Source organism: Calypte anna, chromosome 10, assembly GCF_003957555.1.
Source record: "Calypte anna isolate BGI_N300 chromosome 10, bCalAnn1_v1.p, whole genome shotgun sequence".
NCBI lineage: Eukaryota > Metazoa > Chordata > Aves > Apodiformes > Trochilidae > Calypte > Calypte anna.
In genome coordinates this window covers 17,949,203-17,962,549 of record NC_044256.1, presented here as the reverse complement: position 1 = coordinate 17,962,549, position 13,347 = coordinate 17,949,203, and the positions used below count along the sequence as shown (strand labels likewise).

General features: G+C 40.5%; 1 protein-coding gene across 2 annotated transcripts in view; it reads left to right on the top strand.

Annotated features, from left to right (window-relative positions):
- IGF1R (insulin like growth factor 1 receptor) overlaps positions 1 to 13,347 on the top strand; it is a 178,993-nt gene that overhangs the window by 19,911 nt on the left and 145,735 nt on the right. For both annotated transcript variants that reach the window (XM_030457406.1, XM_030457405.1), the window contains exon 2: positions 10,799 to 11,344. In XM_030457406.1, coding sequence (XP_030313266.1) covers positions 10,799 to 11,344 — 546 coding nt within the window. The remainder of the gene's footprint in view (positions 1 to 10,798; positions 11,345 to 13,347) is intronic.

The following is a 13,347-nucleotide window of genomic DNA, read 5'->3' as shown; positions in this document are numbered from 1 at the left end:
GAGCTGTAGAATTGATTAAAGATGTCACTACTAAGTAAATACATTATCTTTTGGTTTAGCTTGTGGAATCTTCAGAGAAATGAAAACTTGAGTGCTGGTAGTTGATTCTGCCTAAAAGGGAGGACTCCTTTTCTGTGCTTCTTAACCCTGCTTGTTTCTCACCTGTGTGCATGCTTGGTTTGTGGGAAGTGTTCTCTACAGAAGTGTTCTTTTGTTTTCCTGGGTGTCCTCTGAGACAATAAATACCCTGTGGGAATGCTGCTGTTCTAGTCTAGAGGAAAATTTCCTTGGCTGGGCCATGTTTGTGGTACCAGAAGTGAATCCAAAGCATGCAGTTGGCCCGAAAAGTGAGGTCACATCAGAATTCCTACTGGTATAGCCCACTTTGGTTTTTATTTGCCTGAAATTGTGCTCTGGTGCAACTGCTTTTGGCTGATAAGACCTGAAGGACTGTTCACCTTGTGTCTGGTGCCAGCCTACGTGTTTTACCTTGTATTAGGTGAAAAAGGTTCTTTTTTTCAATCTCGTTAGCTCATGACTGGAAAGCCCCACAGCACCTGCATGTATATAATGCAATACCTTTAAAACCCTTTTTGGGGATTGCAAGTTGGTCATATTTTAACTGCTCTGAGAAAGCAGGTTCCAGCATGACTTTTGTGATCTTCAGCTGAATAGCTGCCATGTGAAGGGAGAGGTGGGAGAGCTCCCTATTCTGTTAAATGAAGTTGGATGGCACTGTCTTTTTCCTTTGGTGCAATTAGATTTTATTTTATTTTACACTATCTTAAATCTCTTTACAGGTGCAAATAATGGATTAATTGAAATCTTAGTGCAGCTTGTTAAAAATGTAGGATTTCTGTGTTTCATCACAAAATAGAGAGCACAGGACAGTAGGGCTGTGTGTTGCCTATTGTTGAGGGTAATTGCATCAGACTTTCTAATTTTTCTGTGGATTAAAGTACAACTTCCTGATGTCCCTTTCTTAAATCCTTTTCTGACCATTATGGGTGCAATTACATGTTATCATACTGGTTTGTCAACTTGCTTGTAATGAAGCCTGAGTGATCTTGGCCAGACATACAAAAAACCAAAACAAACCAAACTGGAACCCATAAAAACAACCCAACTGAAAATTAGAAAACAAACAAACAAAGACAAACAGGAAAAAACAAACAAGCAAAACACCAAAGACAACAAAGAAAAAACCCCAGACCTTCAAAATAAACTTTAAAGAGAGACAGGTTCCTAGATTACTGGAGGATGGCAGCTCAGCAGGCAGCTAAAAGCAGAGTAAAGTCACTCGAAATGTGAGTTGCTGCACCCAGCCACATGATGAATTTTCATTCTGGAAGAATTGGCTGATTATCCAGGCTACTGAAGTGTATGTCCCATAGGTTTGTGACAGCCAGTTGCTGAGTCATTTGGATGTGTGGACAATTTGTTTTAAAAATAAATAAATAAAAGCATGCACACAACTTTTTTTTTTTCCTTTTGAAAGGTGGAGAACGACAGTCCCCAGGAGACACAATTTCTGCTAAGCTCTATTGTCATCACAGATTGTGAAACATAAATTCAGTGTTATAAACAGCTTGTAATTTCAGTCTTCCATTTTTGCTTTAGCAGACATTAGACTGAAGCTACTGGGATAGGGTTGAAACATTAGGACAGTTAAAAAAAAAAAGTTTAACCCTCATGGTTATTGGTGATAAGATGCCACCTACTTGTTTCTGTCTTAATGTAGTGTGTGGAATGCTCTGATTTTGTGGTGCTGTCAGAAAAGGGATAATGCAGGGGAACTGCTTATTTCTTCTGCAGTTCTGCTTGTTGGACTTCAGCAATTTTCTCACAAACTGGTAAACTTGGCCATACTGGAACTCTTAAGTGTTGCTTATGGAATGACTCTGAAGCTGAATTCAGCTGATGCTTCAGGCAGCTTTCCCTTCCTGCAAATACCCTGAAATCTCCTCCTGGAGGTTCGACTCTTCAGCTCCAATTGTATTGCTCAAATAATGGCTTTTGGTGTTTGACATCAGTGGGGGAGGAATCAATTGTAGGTTTGGTCTTCTGTTACCTTTTTGTCTTTTTTTTCTTCTTTGGTTGAGTGGCAGAGAATCATTCAGGCATTGTCCATAACCTGAATGCTACAAATCAGAGTTAAGTTTGGTGCTGCTTTTTCTTGGTGTGGTATCCAAGGGTTCTGGGGTGATCATGCAACCTCAGCCACTTGAATATTACCAGCTTTCCAACACCTTCCTCCATTTTTACCCTGGATACCCATGAGGATGACCAGAAGCCCATGCCAGCTGAGCCACCCTCTCATGTGAGGCTGTTTGAGTGGTAGGGAGATAACAGATGTGGCTTCAGAGGAACCCCTGAGGGATGTGCTGGGTCAGTGCAGCCTTGGTGAGAGAGGATTAATTTGAGGATGACTTTGTCATGAGGATGCTTTCACGTGAGCTGGGCTAAATTTAGACCCACTTGCTCTGGTGAGCTCTGTAGGGAAAGCATCAATCAATATTATTAAAAGGATTCAGTTCATTTTGCTGGCTCCGTTTTTGCTAAGCTGATGTTCCTGTTGACATTCGAAGTAAAATGTTGGCAAAGAGAAAGCAAGTGAGGTGAGGGACTGAAATGTGATTTATTCTGATTTTTTTTTGTGTGTGTGTGTGTAAACTTAAGGGAGGTTGGAAGAAGTTCATGGAAAGCAGCAATGCCAGAGTTATCTTTAGCCAATGACAGCTGAAATTGCAAGAGCAAAAAGGCAGAGCCAGTTTGAGTTTGTGATGTGGGTTGTAGCCTTTCTGTGTGTTATTTTTGTGAATGTTTTGTACTGGTCAGCTTGGTAACACAGTGGACCTTGGTTTGGGAATATATAGTTAGTAGAGTGGTGGAATAGAAAATTAAAGTAGGATGTGTGTGTTCTGTGGAGTGCTGTGGGAGACAAGGAGAACATGTGGAAAAAGGGAATCCGGTCACTTTTTAGGGTATTTGAGCCAAATTTGATTGTCCTCTTGTGACACCCTTTTTTCCTTCCAAATCTGGGAGAGAAGTGTTCTGTAAAAGGCAGCTTGGAGTGACACAAGGTAAATTAGTGATAGTAGACTGCATTTCTCAGAAATTAGAATCTACATTGCAATATAATCCCCAGTCCCATGAGAGTTTAGAAGATCATTGTGGTCTAACTTTGTCTTCCAAAGCTTAACTTTTAATTAAGTGAAGAAAAACCCCAAGCTCTTTTCCCTGGGCTTTCAGTGTGTAAACATAAAGGTTCTCAACACTGTGCTCAAATGGAAACAGTTGTTTTTTGTTTGGGTTTTGAGTATTCCCTTTCATGTCTTGCAAACCAAAGATGGCAGTGTTTTGCTAGTGCTGGAAATACAGAAGTTAAAATGTAATTATGGACTTGCTTAGCAAGAGCTAAAATGGTTGATGTGTTCTGGATTGTGGGGTGCCTTTTATCTGTCTCTTCCCTCCTCATGCAGAAGGATGTAACTTGATAAAATGTTGGTAAATGTAAAGCAGTTGATGTAGTGTATTCAATGAGGAGGAATAGTTCAGTGGTTAGGGAGAGAGCTTGAATCATGTGCTGTAGATTTAGTTCCCTCTTTGTTACTGGTTCTGACATCCCAGGAGGTAATACAGAAGCTGACTTCCCTGGGAAGAGATCTAGTGATTGATGTGACACATGCAGGATAGGTGAGCTTAGAGAGTACAGAAATTTTGTGGGAGGTTGTGTAAGTACATTAAAGACACTAAAATATATATTTCATTCATAGTGTCACTACGAAGGCAAAACCAAGAGCTCAGTGGGTGGTGGAATCCTGTGTTAATGTAAAGTGTCATAAGCAATCTCTCCAACCACTGATTTCTGTGAACTCCACATTTAATTTCTTCTTTGCATAGCATGCAATTAAAGAATCCTTAGGCTTCTGCAGTAATTTCCCCCCCTGTGTCTGCAGATGGTGAAGCTGTGCTGAAACTTTCCAAGCACTCAAAGGGAAATTGCAGTTGCTAATCTGTTCCTTCTCAGTCTTTTTTACCTTTGCCTTCCAAGTCTTGGAGTAAAACTAAGGAAACAAACTCAGTTTAAGACCAGGCCATGGTCTGCAGGACCTCTCTGTTCACTGATGACTCAATAAGAACTCCTGGATGATTTTTCTTCTTCAGGGCTGTATGACAGTCCTGATGGTTTTCTTAAAACAAGCATAATACTTAGCAGTAAGAATGAAGAGAGAGGTGAAGGTCATGTTTTACCTTTCCTTGTTTATCATCTCTATGAGTGGAACATTTTCAGACTATTCTCTCTCTGTTTCCACTGATGTGTCCTTCTGCTTCTTTTCCAAGCAGTTGCAGCTGTGTAGCAAAGAGGGTGCTTTTAAATCTGCCAGTGGGCTTTATCAGTATGTTTAGTTCCTTTTTCCTAACCCGATCCAAACCAATTTTTCAACTAACATGGAGATTAGGATGCTGTCATCAGCCAAAATTCGTCTTTAACCTCCAGGTGTCTTCAGGGGATTTTTTTTTTATTTTTGTTTTTTTGCCATTTGGTTTTCTCCAGCATGCTCTGAGTTGATCCAGTAAATGTGTCAATATACAGACCATTCTATAGACCATTCTATATTATGCAGATTTAAATCCACCCAATGCAATAAGTGAGTTCTTTGTTGCTCTGAGGGAGGGATGGTAACTCTGGAGATGCTTGTCTTAAAGGATGCTGCATGCTGTGGATCTGGGAGCAGGGCTGCTGGACTGCAGCCACATGCAGTAGCTGTTTTGGCCCCTTTTTTAAAATAAAGGACCTGCCATAGATTAAAACTAAAAAACACATGATGAAAAGGAAGTGGCTCTGTTGGGAATAAATAACAACACTGGGCAGAAGATGTGCTGATCTCCCAGAAAGACCCACAGCTCTGAAGTGACATTGCTGAAGGATGACGTGGTCAAGCCTCTTTCATTAGAGGAGTTTGGGAGGGAGCAATATTAATGTGTTCAGTAACAGCAGCTCTTAGCTGACCCGAGGAGCAGTAGCTGTCTGGGAAAGCAGATTTCTTCTTGGAGTGTGCTGAGAAAAAGCCACTACTGGCAAAGTGAGATTTTTCTGGTGGTGGTGGTTGTGTGAGCAAGCTACTCTGCTAAAAGTAGAACTAGCCACAATTGTTTTTTTGTATTAGGGCTTGTAGTTCCTTCTTTGTGTAGGAAATGATCCAGTGCTGATGGTAACATACTGTACTTGTTACCACTGTACAGAATTTCAGGGTGGATGAGAAGTTGAGCAACCTTATGCCTTCCCTTAAAAAAAAAAAACACCCAAACTTTTGAGCCCTTTTGTGGATCACAGACTTTGTTGTCAGAAGGGGTGTTACAGCTCCTGGGCAGGAAAATAATAGGGAATAGGAAAAGTTTTTGTACCTTCAAGTACTTTTTTTCAGCAACCAGTGTAAGAAACTTTTTTTTTTTGATGGAAAATCTGAAGGTGTGTGGGCTTCTCATTTATAGTATGGCTTTGCATCTGGACCCTGAAGTAAACAATTTTCACATAAGGGAAGTCAGAAGAAGAAAATCAAAGGAAAATCAAATCTTGCTTTAGGAACATGCCATGAGTATACAAAACAGGAGGAGGGTGAATGGGAGTTGATTTCAACTTGGTAGTTAGGTGCAAAATGCAAGCACTTGATCCTGATTCTCGTTTCAGAAATATAAATTGTTCAGCACAGGCTGAACAAGTCTGGTGCTAGGGAAAGCCTGGCCCAGCTGGAGCAGACTGTGGCTGAGAGAGGGTTGTGAAAGGGTTGTGCTGGGATGGCTCAGTGACTCAGATCTGCCTTGGTGCTGCTTTAAGACTTCTTGCATTGTTGGGAGAGTCAGGTAATGATGGTTGCTCAGTGTTTAATTTCTGGCTACTTGACCACTCAGTGTAGTACAACCTTTTAACATTACCCAAAAAAGTAAAGGACCAAAGGCAAGGCTTAAAAGAAGGTGGTGTGTATTTTTTTTTTCTTTTTTAAAGGCAAACCAAAGCACAGTTGTGCTTCTTTTCAAGTTCTAAATGGAATACTGGGAGGAATACAACATTTGAAAGCAAGAGCTACAGCTTGTTGAAGTGGTTTCTTGCAGGAGGTGAATTCTGTTAGTAAAAGCAGTGAATGTGTGAAGTGTCAATCCTGCCCTCTAATACTTCAGTACTGATAACAAATGAACTGCTCTGAATGCAGCTGGCACAGATGCTGCAGCAAGCAGGAGTTGCATTGCAGGCTGAGTTCCTAGCCTGCTGGTCTGCAGCAAGAATGGTTCCTTCAAAACACTGAAGGGCAACAGGCAGAACCTTTCAGGAGGAGTAGCAAGTGACCTGAAATAACTACTGGATACATAAAAAAAGAAGAAAGACCTGCAGCATAAAGTAAATGATTATGTGATGATAGATGATGATTAAATAGCAGGTGTTTCTCAAGGTGGCAAGGTTCTTCTGCATGGCAGAATGTTTATGATCAAGATAAGGATTAGTAAAGCTGTAGTTAAGGTTGAGAAGAAACCACAGGATCCCTGTACATGGAGCTCTGTGTGTCACACACTGCTCTGCTGTGGCAGTCACATCTGGGTACACCCAGCTCTGTGCCCAGCACTGCACATGGTTCTTCACAGCCTGGAGCAGCTCCTAGAAAGGAGACTTGCCAGGAGATTCTGCCAGATTAAGGAATAGGCTGCAGGCTGCGTTAATTATTCTCATGGTAGGAACCTGTTATGTCCAATCATTGCTGCTGTGGTGGTTCAGTGACCCCATCTCAGTTTACATGATCAGACCTGGCTCTGTCCTCTGACTGGTGATGGGCTGCAGCCTGGAGTGGCTTTTTTTGTTACCTTGGAAGGTTTGCATGTCCTGCAGCTTGGCCCTGGGATGCTCCCAGGAAGGAGGAGAAAAAAAAAAATCACAAGTGGGCTTCTTGTTGGTGAAACTCAATGCATTGTGAACTACCAAGGAGAAGCAATGCATTGAGTTTCACCAACAACCTTGGTAGTTCACTGTACTGGGGAGTTATCTTTTAAGCAAATAAACACATTATTTTATTTAAATTCTCACTCAGAATTAGGTGCTTAGTTGAGAATAAGTCTGAGAAACAGGAAAGGTTTGGAAATCTGCAAGCAGCTGAATGAAAACAGCCTGAATGTGACAATTGGTCCTTATCCTGGGTGTTCCCAAGACCCAGAAAGGTTGGGACAGGGTGATAAACAGATGTCACATTTTTATGTTCCAGTAGTGACCAAAATAAATACTTAGTAGTTAATTTCCAGTTCTGAATTGAACATGAAACTAAGATACATGGTTATCTTAAAAAAGCTCTCTAAGCTGGAACATCAAATGCTGTTAAATAGAATAGAGATGCTCTAAAGACCATTTTATGTGTACTTCATTCTCACTGACAGAGGAGTTTATATTGCAAGTTGGTATATGCTCTCTCTAAAATGGGATCCAAAGGAAACAGCACAGCCAAATAGAAATTGTATTTAACTTTGAGCTCTGATTAATTTGTTTTTCATGTAATCCTTTTCAGGGCGGTGAGAAAAATGTGAGAAAAAGGTGATGCATTGTAGTGTAGTTAAGCTTCCATGAGCAAGGTGAACTCTAAAAGAAATTTCTTTTCTTCTAAAAAAATAAATAATCCATCTGCTTTAATTGTAACTGTTTTTTTCCAAACATCAGTATGGACCAAAATGCTTATTACCCTATTTCATGTTTGGGTCTCTGCAGTTCTCTTCATGTGCATGAAGTTCTGCAAAAGGTAATTCACTTGATAAACTAATAAGTTCTTGTATCAAAACCATCAACTTATCAATTCCTAACATCAGAGCCCACTGAACTTTATCCTTTTATGTACTTAAGGGAATGATGTTTCATAATTGAGGCAAGTGAGTGCATACTTTTGCCATAAACTTCTAGAAATCTCATTGATTTATAAATGCATTACACATCTAAAATTAAGTAACTTTCAAGCTGAAACAAGCATAAAGCTAAAAGCAATTTGACTTTTAAAACCCAGGCTCAGAAAAGATGCATGAATGAATCTATAATGCTTTAGTTAACGCTTGTTGCCATTTCTCTTATAAATTGTTCTTTAGGGTATTGTAACTCAGCTGTTTTTAAACCCATCACTCTGGAACCTTGCCTACAAAATGTCAGCTTAAGTGTAACTTTTATTCCTTTAACAAAATAAAGGGTTTGGAGCAGTTAGGCTTTCTCAAATTTTATGGCAGTTAAATAAATTTTGCTACTTTGGCTTCACCATAACCGGAACCATACCATTCACCTTCCCCTGCCAGCAGGTAGAGACAGAAACCAAAACAGCTGAATTGGGTAAACAATGTCTCAACCTGCCTTTTCTTAAAAAAAACCCCAAAGAACAGAGAAGCTCCATGTCAAAGTGTAAATATACGTTCATGTTGTTGTTGGGCTGTGCTTTGGGCAGAGGGTACTGTACCTTGAGGGTGGAAGGAGGCATGATTGCTTTAGAAGAAATCTGTGAAGTTGAAAGCAAGATTTGAGTTACCCACATATTAAAGGAATTTAATTAGGGTTGAGATTCTTTCCTACAGATTCAAGAGAGAAGTCCACATTTCTGCTGCATCACTTGGCCAGTCCATCTCTTACCAGATGTTCTATCTGGGAGTTGATTCCCCTCTCCCATCTGGCTTCTAGAGCTGTGTAATGTCAATTTATTCACCTTTTTTAATGATTTCCTGAAGTGAAAGCCTTGACACATATTCCAGGCAGTAGTGTGCAATTGTTCTGTAGTCAGTATAAACAAAAATGGGAATTTTCCATCTTGGTGGTCAGGATGGCCAAGTTCTACTGTGTGTACGTTACTCTTGGCATGGGGGGGTTGTCTTGTTTTTTCTTTTTTAAAGGTTTGGGGAAGGAACTTTCTTGCATATAGCTGCTACTTGTGCAGCAAATCACATTTTAATAGTGTCTGCTTTCAGCTTGGATCTTTGCAGAAGGAAGATTAGGTAATAGTTTGTGTGGAAAACATCTGTTTCTTAAGGAAGATTTCACCCTGTTGTTTTTTTTTGGTTGTCTCTCTAAGAAGAAAGTCCTTTAGTCCTTTAAAGACTTAAAAGTCTTTAAGTCATTGCAAGTTATTAGAGTTGCTGTGGTTTTAGCATGCTCATGTTCTGGATCCTTTGTTAGCTTAAGTTATTAGCCTTAGATAAGTGTTGTGGGATGGAAGGACTGCTTTCTATTGTCAGTGCAGTTTCTGAATCTCTGGACAATTTGTCTGGGTTAGAAGTTTTTTGGCTCCAGTGTTTGTTTAGACCTTTTTCTTGTCTGAGGAAAAGATGTTGTTAAAATAATTAAGCCTAGCATGCATGAAAAGAGAACCTTTCCACAAAATTGAATTGCTTGGGGTTTATTTAAGTTTTGGTTGCGTAAATAAATTGGCCTTTTACTTTGTTTGGTTACAAGCAACTTACTATCTATTCTGAGGCATCTTTTTTCCATGCTTTCTGCAGAAGACAAAGTCTGAGGGTTTCTAACAACACCACCTCTCTGCACTCCATAGTTCTTTGTTTTCCATCAAAGTGCATTTCAGGTGTCTAATTATTACATTATTAGTACACTTTTCTTTCAGCCCCACTTAATTTTTTTATTGTGGTAAATGTCTAATATGAAAAGACCTAATAGAGATTCATTAGTGAATAATCCTTTTGCTCATTGTTTTCTTCAGAGTGCATTGAGTTCAACCTGCTGTTTCCAAGGGAAATTCCTCACTGTGTTGCCGTGTGACCTTGTAAATAAATTTATCCTGTGTTTGTTAGGACTCAAGAAACTTTTTTGTATCTTGATGCCAAAATTGGTGCAACTCGCAACGTGAATTCAGTGCGTGGGCCAAGCACTTTTCTTCCCAGGCACAGTGCATGAAGTGCTGACCAGCTTTTCATGGATTTTGTGTTGCTGAGCTATTGCCAGACAACCATTCAAGAATTAGGGATAGTTTGGCTTGTGACCCTGGGAAGAGTGATTCGAGAAATAAGTTGTAATTTTCAGGAAAGTGTTCCCTCTTATGTCCGTGGATCTTTAGGGGGGTAAATTGGTAATGCACTGACCAGTTGGTCACTCTCTATGTTACCTGACTTGTTTGAAGTCATGTGGCTGAACCCCTGATCTGGTCACACATGTCATGATGTAATTTGAAGCAGGGTGTGTGGATGCATTTGGTTTGTCTTTGTGTTCCTCAACCTAATGTAGCTCTTTTCAACAGCAATAATAGAACAACATTTCTCCATCTGCTGCGGGCTGTGTAGAGCTTGAATCTCTGTGCTGGTCCTGGTAGTGTTTGTAGTGATAGGTTAAATGAGATGAATATTTGATGGAGGTGTAAATGAAGTACTCGTGTCCTGTTTTAACACTGCCATATAACCAAGAAGTTAGAAATTCCATGATCATCTGACTATCCAATGTGACTAATAATAGGACAAGGGGCAGTGGTTACACACCGGACCATAGGCAGTTCCTTATAAATATTAGGAAGAATTTTTCACTGTGAGGGTGACAGACCACTGGAACAGGCTGCCCAGGGAAGTTGTGAAGTCTCCTTCCCTGGAGACATTCAAAACCCACCTGGACATGTTCCTGTGTGTCCTGCTATAGGTGACACTGCACTGGCAGGGTGGGGGTTGGACTCTTTCAAGGTCCCTTCCAACCCTTAATTTTCTACGATTCTATGATCCTACCTGCAGTCCAGTTTCAAAAGGCATAGAAATGCCTTATTTCCTAACTTTACTTTCTCTATTTTCACATTTTCAGTTTGTGGGCCAAACGTTGACATTCGCAATGACATCCATGAGCTGAAACGCCTGGAGAACTGTACGGTCATCGAGGGTTTCCTTCGGATCCTGCTCATCTCCAAAGCAGAGGATTACCGCAACTTCCGCTTCCCAAAGCTCACAGTCATCACTGACTACCTGCTGCTCTTCCGAGTGGCAGGCTTGGAAAGCCTCAGTGATCTCTTCCCCAACCTCACAGTCATTCGTGGGAGAAACCTCTTCTACAACTATGCCTTGGTTATCTTTGAAATGACAAATCTGAAAGAGATTGGTCTTTACAACTTGAGGAACATAACACGCGGAGCCATTCGGATTGAGAAGAACTCTGACCTGTGTTACCTCTCCACAGTGGACTGGTCTCTCATCCTAGATGCTGTGTCCAATAACTACATCGTTGGGAATAAACCCCCAAAGGAATGTGGGGACTTGTGTCCAGGGACAATGGAGGAGAAGCCGCTGTGTGAGAAGACCTCGATTAACAATGAGTACAACTACCGCTGCTGGACCACCAACCACTGCCAGAAAAGTAAGATTTCAGTAGATTGTTTCTTTTTCTTTTACCTCTTTCTGAAGGAAATGTTTAGTTTTGTGGCTTTATTTTCAGTTCTTTAGCAACTTAAGCTCTTCTTGTAGTCGTGTGTAGTGCATATAATGAGCTACCCCGTTCCCACGCAAATAGTTTCCTCCCCAACCTGTGCAGGATCATCTCCCTTGATTAAAAGAAAACAGAAACAACAAAAAGCCCAGCAACAGAACCTCACAAACTTTCTGGATTACTGCTTCATGGTGGAGATGTGCAGTAAGTGTAGAATTAAAGCCATTATAGCAATGCTGGAACCAGTTTTACCTCACCTGAGGGCAGGTGGCTGTTAAATGACATCTCCTTCCCCTTGCTGAAGAGATGTTTTCCAGGGTCATTGCTGTAACTGGACTTACTTTGATTTTGACATTGTTAACTGGACTTGCTTTGACTTTGTTCTTTGCCTCCCTCAGCATGCAACTTCAGAAATTTCTGTAATGGTAAATGCTGTATGTGAGAACTTTTTTCCTGCAGTCAGTTTTTTACAGTACAGTTGGTAGGGTCAAAGAGTTCTATCTTGACTCTCAGTGAAATTACCCATTCTGTTCTTATCTGGCATTATGGGGTTTATGTCTTTCTGATAGCAAGTATTAGCAAAAACAAAACCTGATCTCAGTTTTTAAAAATAGAGTAAACAAATGCATAGTTTACTCAGATAACTTGATTAACTGGAAGGCTTTTTGAGTTCATCCTGTAACTTTATGAAAGCTGAGCCCTGCAGTATCACTAGGGTTTATTTACAAGCAGCCCTCACTGGGACCAACAGTTCCTAAATTCCACTTGCAGCCTGACCAAAGCTGCTATATTGATAGGAAATGTGAGAGAAAATGGGAACAGGGCTAATGTTCAGGTTCCTTTCATTTGGGGATGTTTTTTTTTCTAAAGTGGCTCATCAGTTGCTTGTGAAATCCTCACATTCCATGAGAACTGAAGTTCAAGTACCTTGGAGGGCAGTTTCAGTCAACACATGCCAAAAATATCTCGGAAGAAAAGGAATCTGAAGGGCTATGCTTTTATCAGCAATTCTTACAGGAAATAAAGTTTGTTTTTAAACAAAGAAAACAAAACCCTTCAGCCTGTTACTGGAAGATGTTGTGATTTGCTCAAGGTGAGGAGATTGGTGTTTCTTTCTTACCGTGTGCTTCCATGAGTCCTTAGGCTTCTGCTGGCCAAATTTATGTCTTCATTAAGAGTGTAACTCCTCTGTCTACAGAGGGTGACCCAGGTGATTCCCATGCAGCCTCATTGCCTGTAGTGGTTCGAATGGATGTAACTAGAGTGTATTTAATGAGAGATAATGACTCACTTGCTTTCTGTTGTGTGCTTTGGCTATTTGGAGTAGACAAAAATAATGTGCAAGAAAAGCCTGTTGAATTCAAGGGGAATAATAAAATAATTTGGATCCCAAATGCACATGAGAAGACATCTGTTTAAATAAGATGAGGTCATAGTTACACTTTGATGGCAGCCCTCTTAAGGCAAGGGTGTAGGTAGTGTTTTTCTTACATGCTTTCATCTTCTTTTCATGGGAGATTGTGAAGAAAGAAAGTGTTGGAAAAGAGCCTTGAAAAGCTTCTTTAGTGCATTACACTGTGGAAAAACAATGTAGGTTTAGAGTACCTTAGGATGCAGAGCATATGAAGAAATGATCAAGTTCTAATCAATAAAAGGAGTGAAGAGGTTGGACTTCTTCATCTGCTTGTGATAAGCCACTGACTTCAAGGGAGAACGTAAATTTGCAGCCATTCATCTAGCCAGCCATTCACCAAAAAAACCCCCACCACCAAGCCCCAAAGTACTCCCATTCTGAAGGAAAACAAGGGAGGTGTAAATCTGCAGCTGTTCCTAAGACAGCTTTTTTGTCTGTCCTGCTGGATTGCTTGGACGCTTTGGCAATGAACTCCTGATCTGGAGAGGACTCTTGCAGTACAAAATTACACAAGACATGA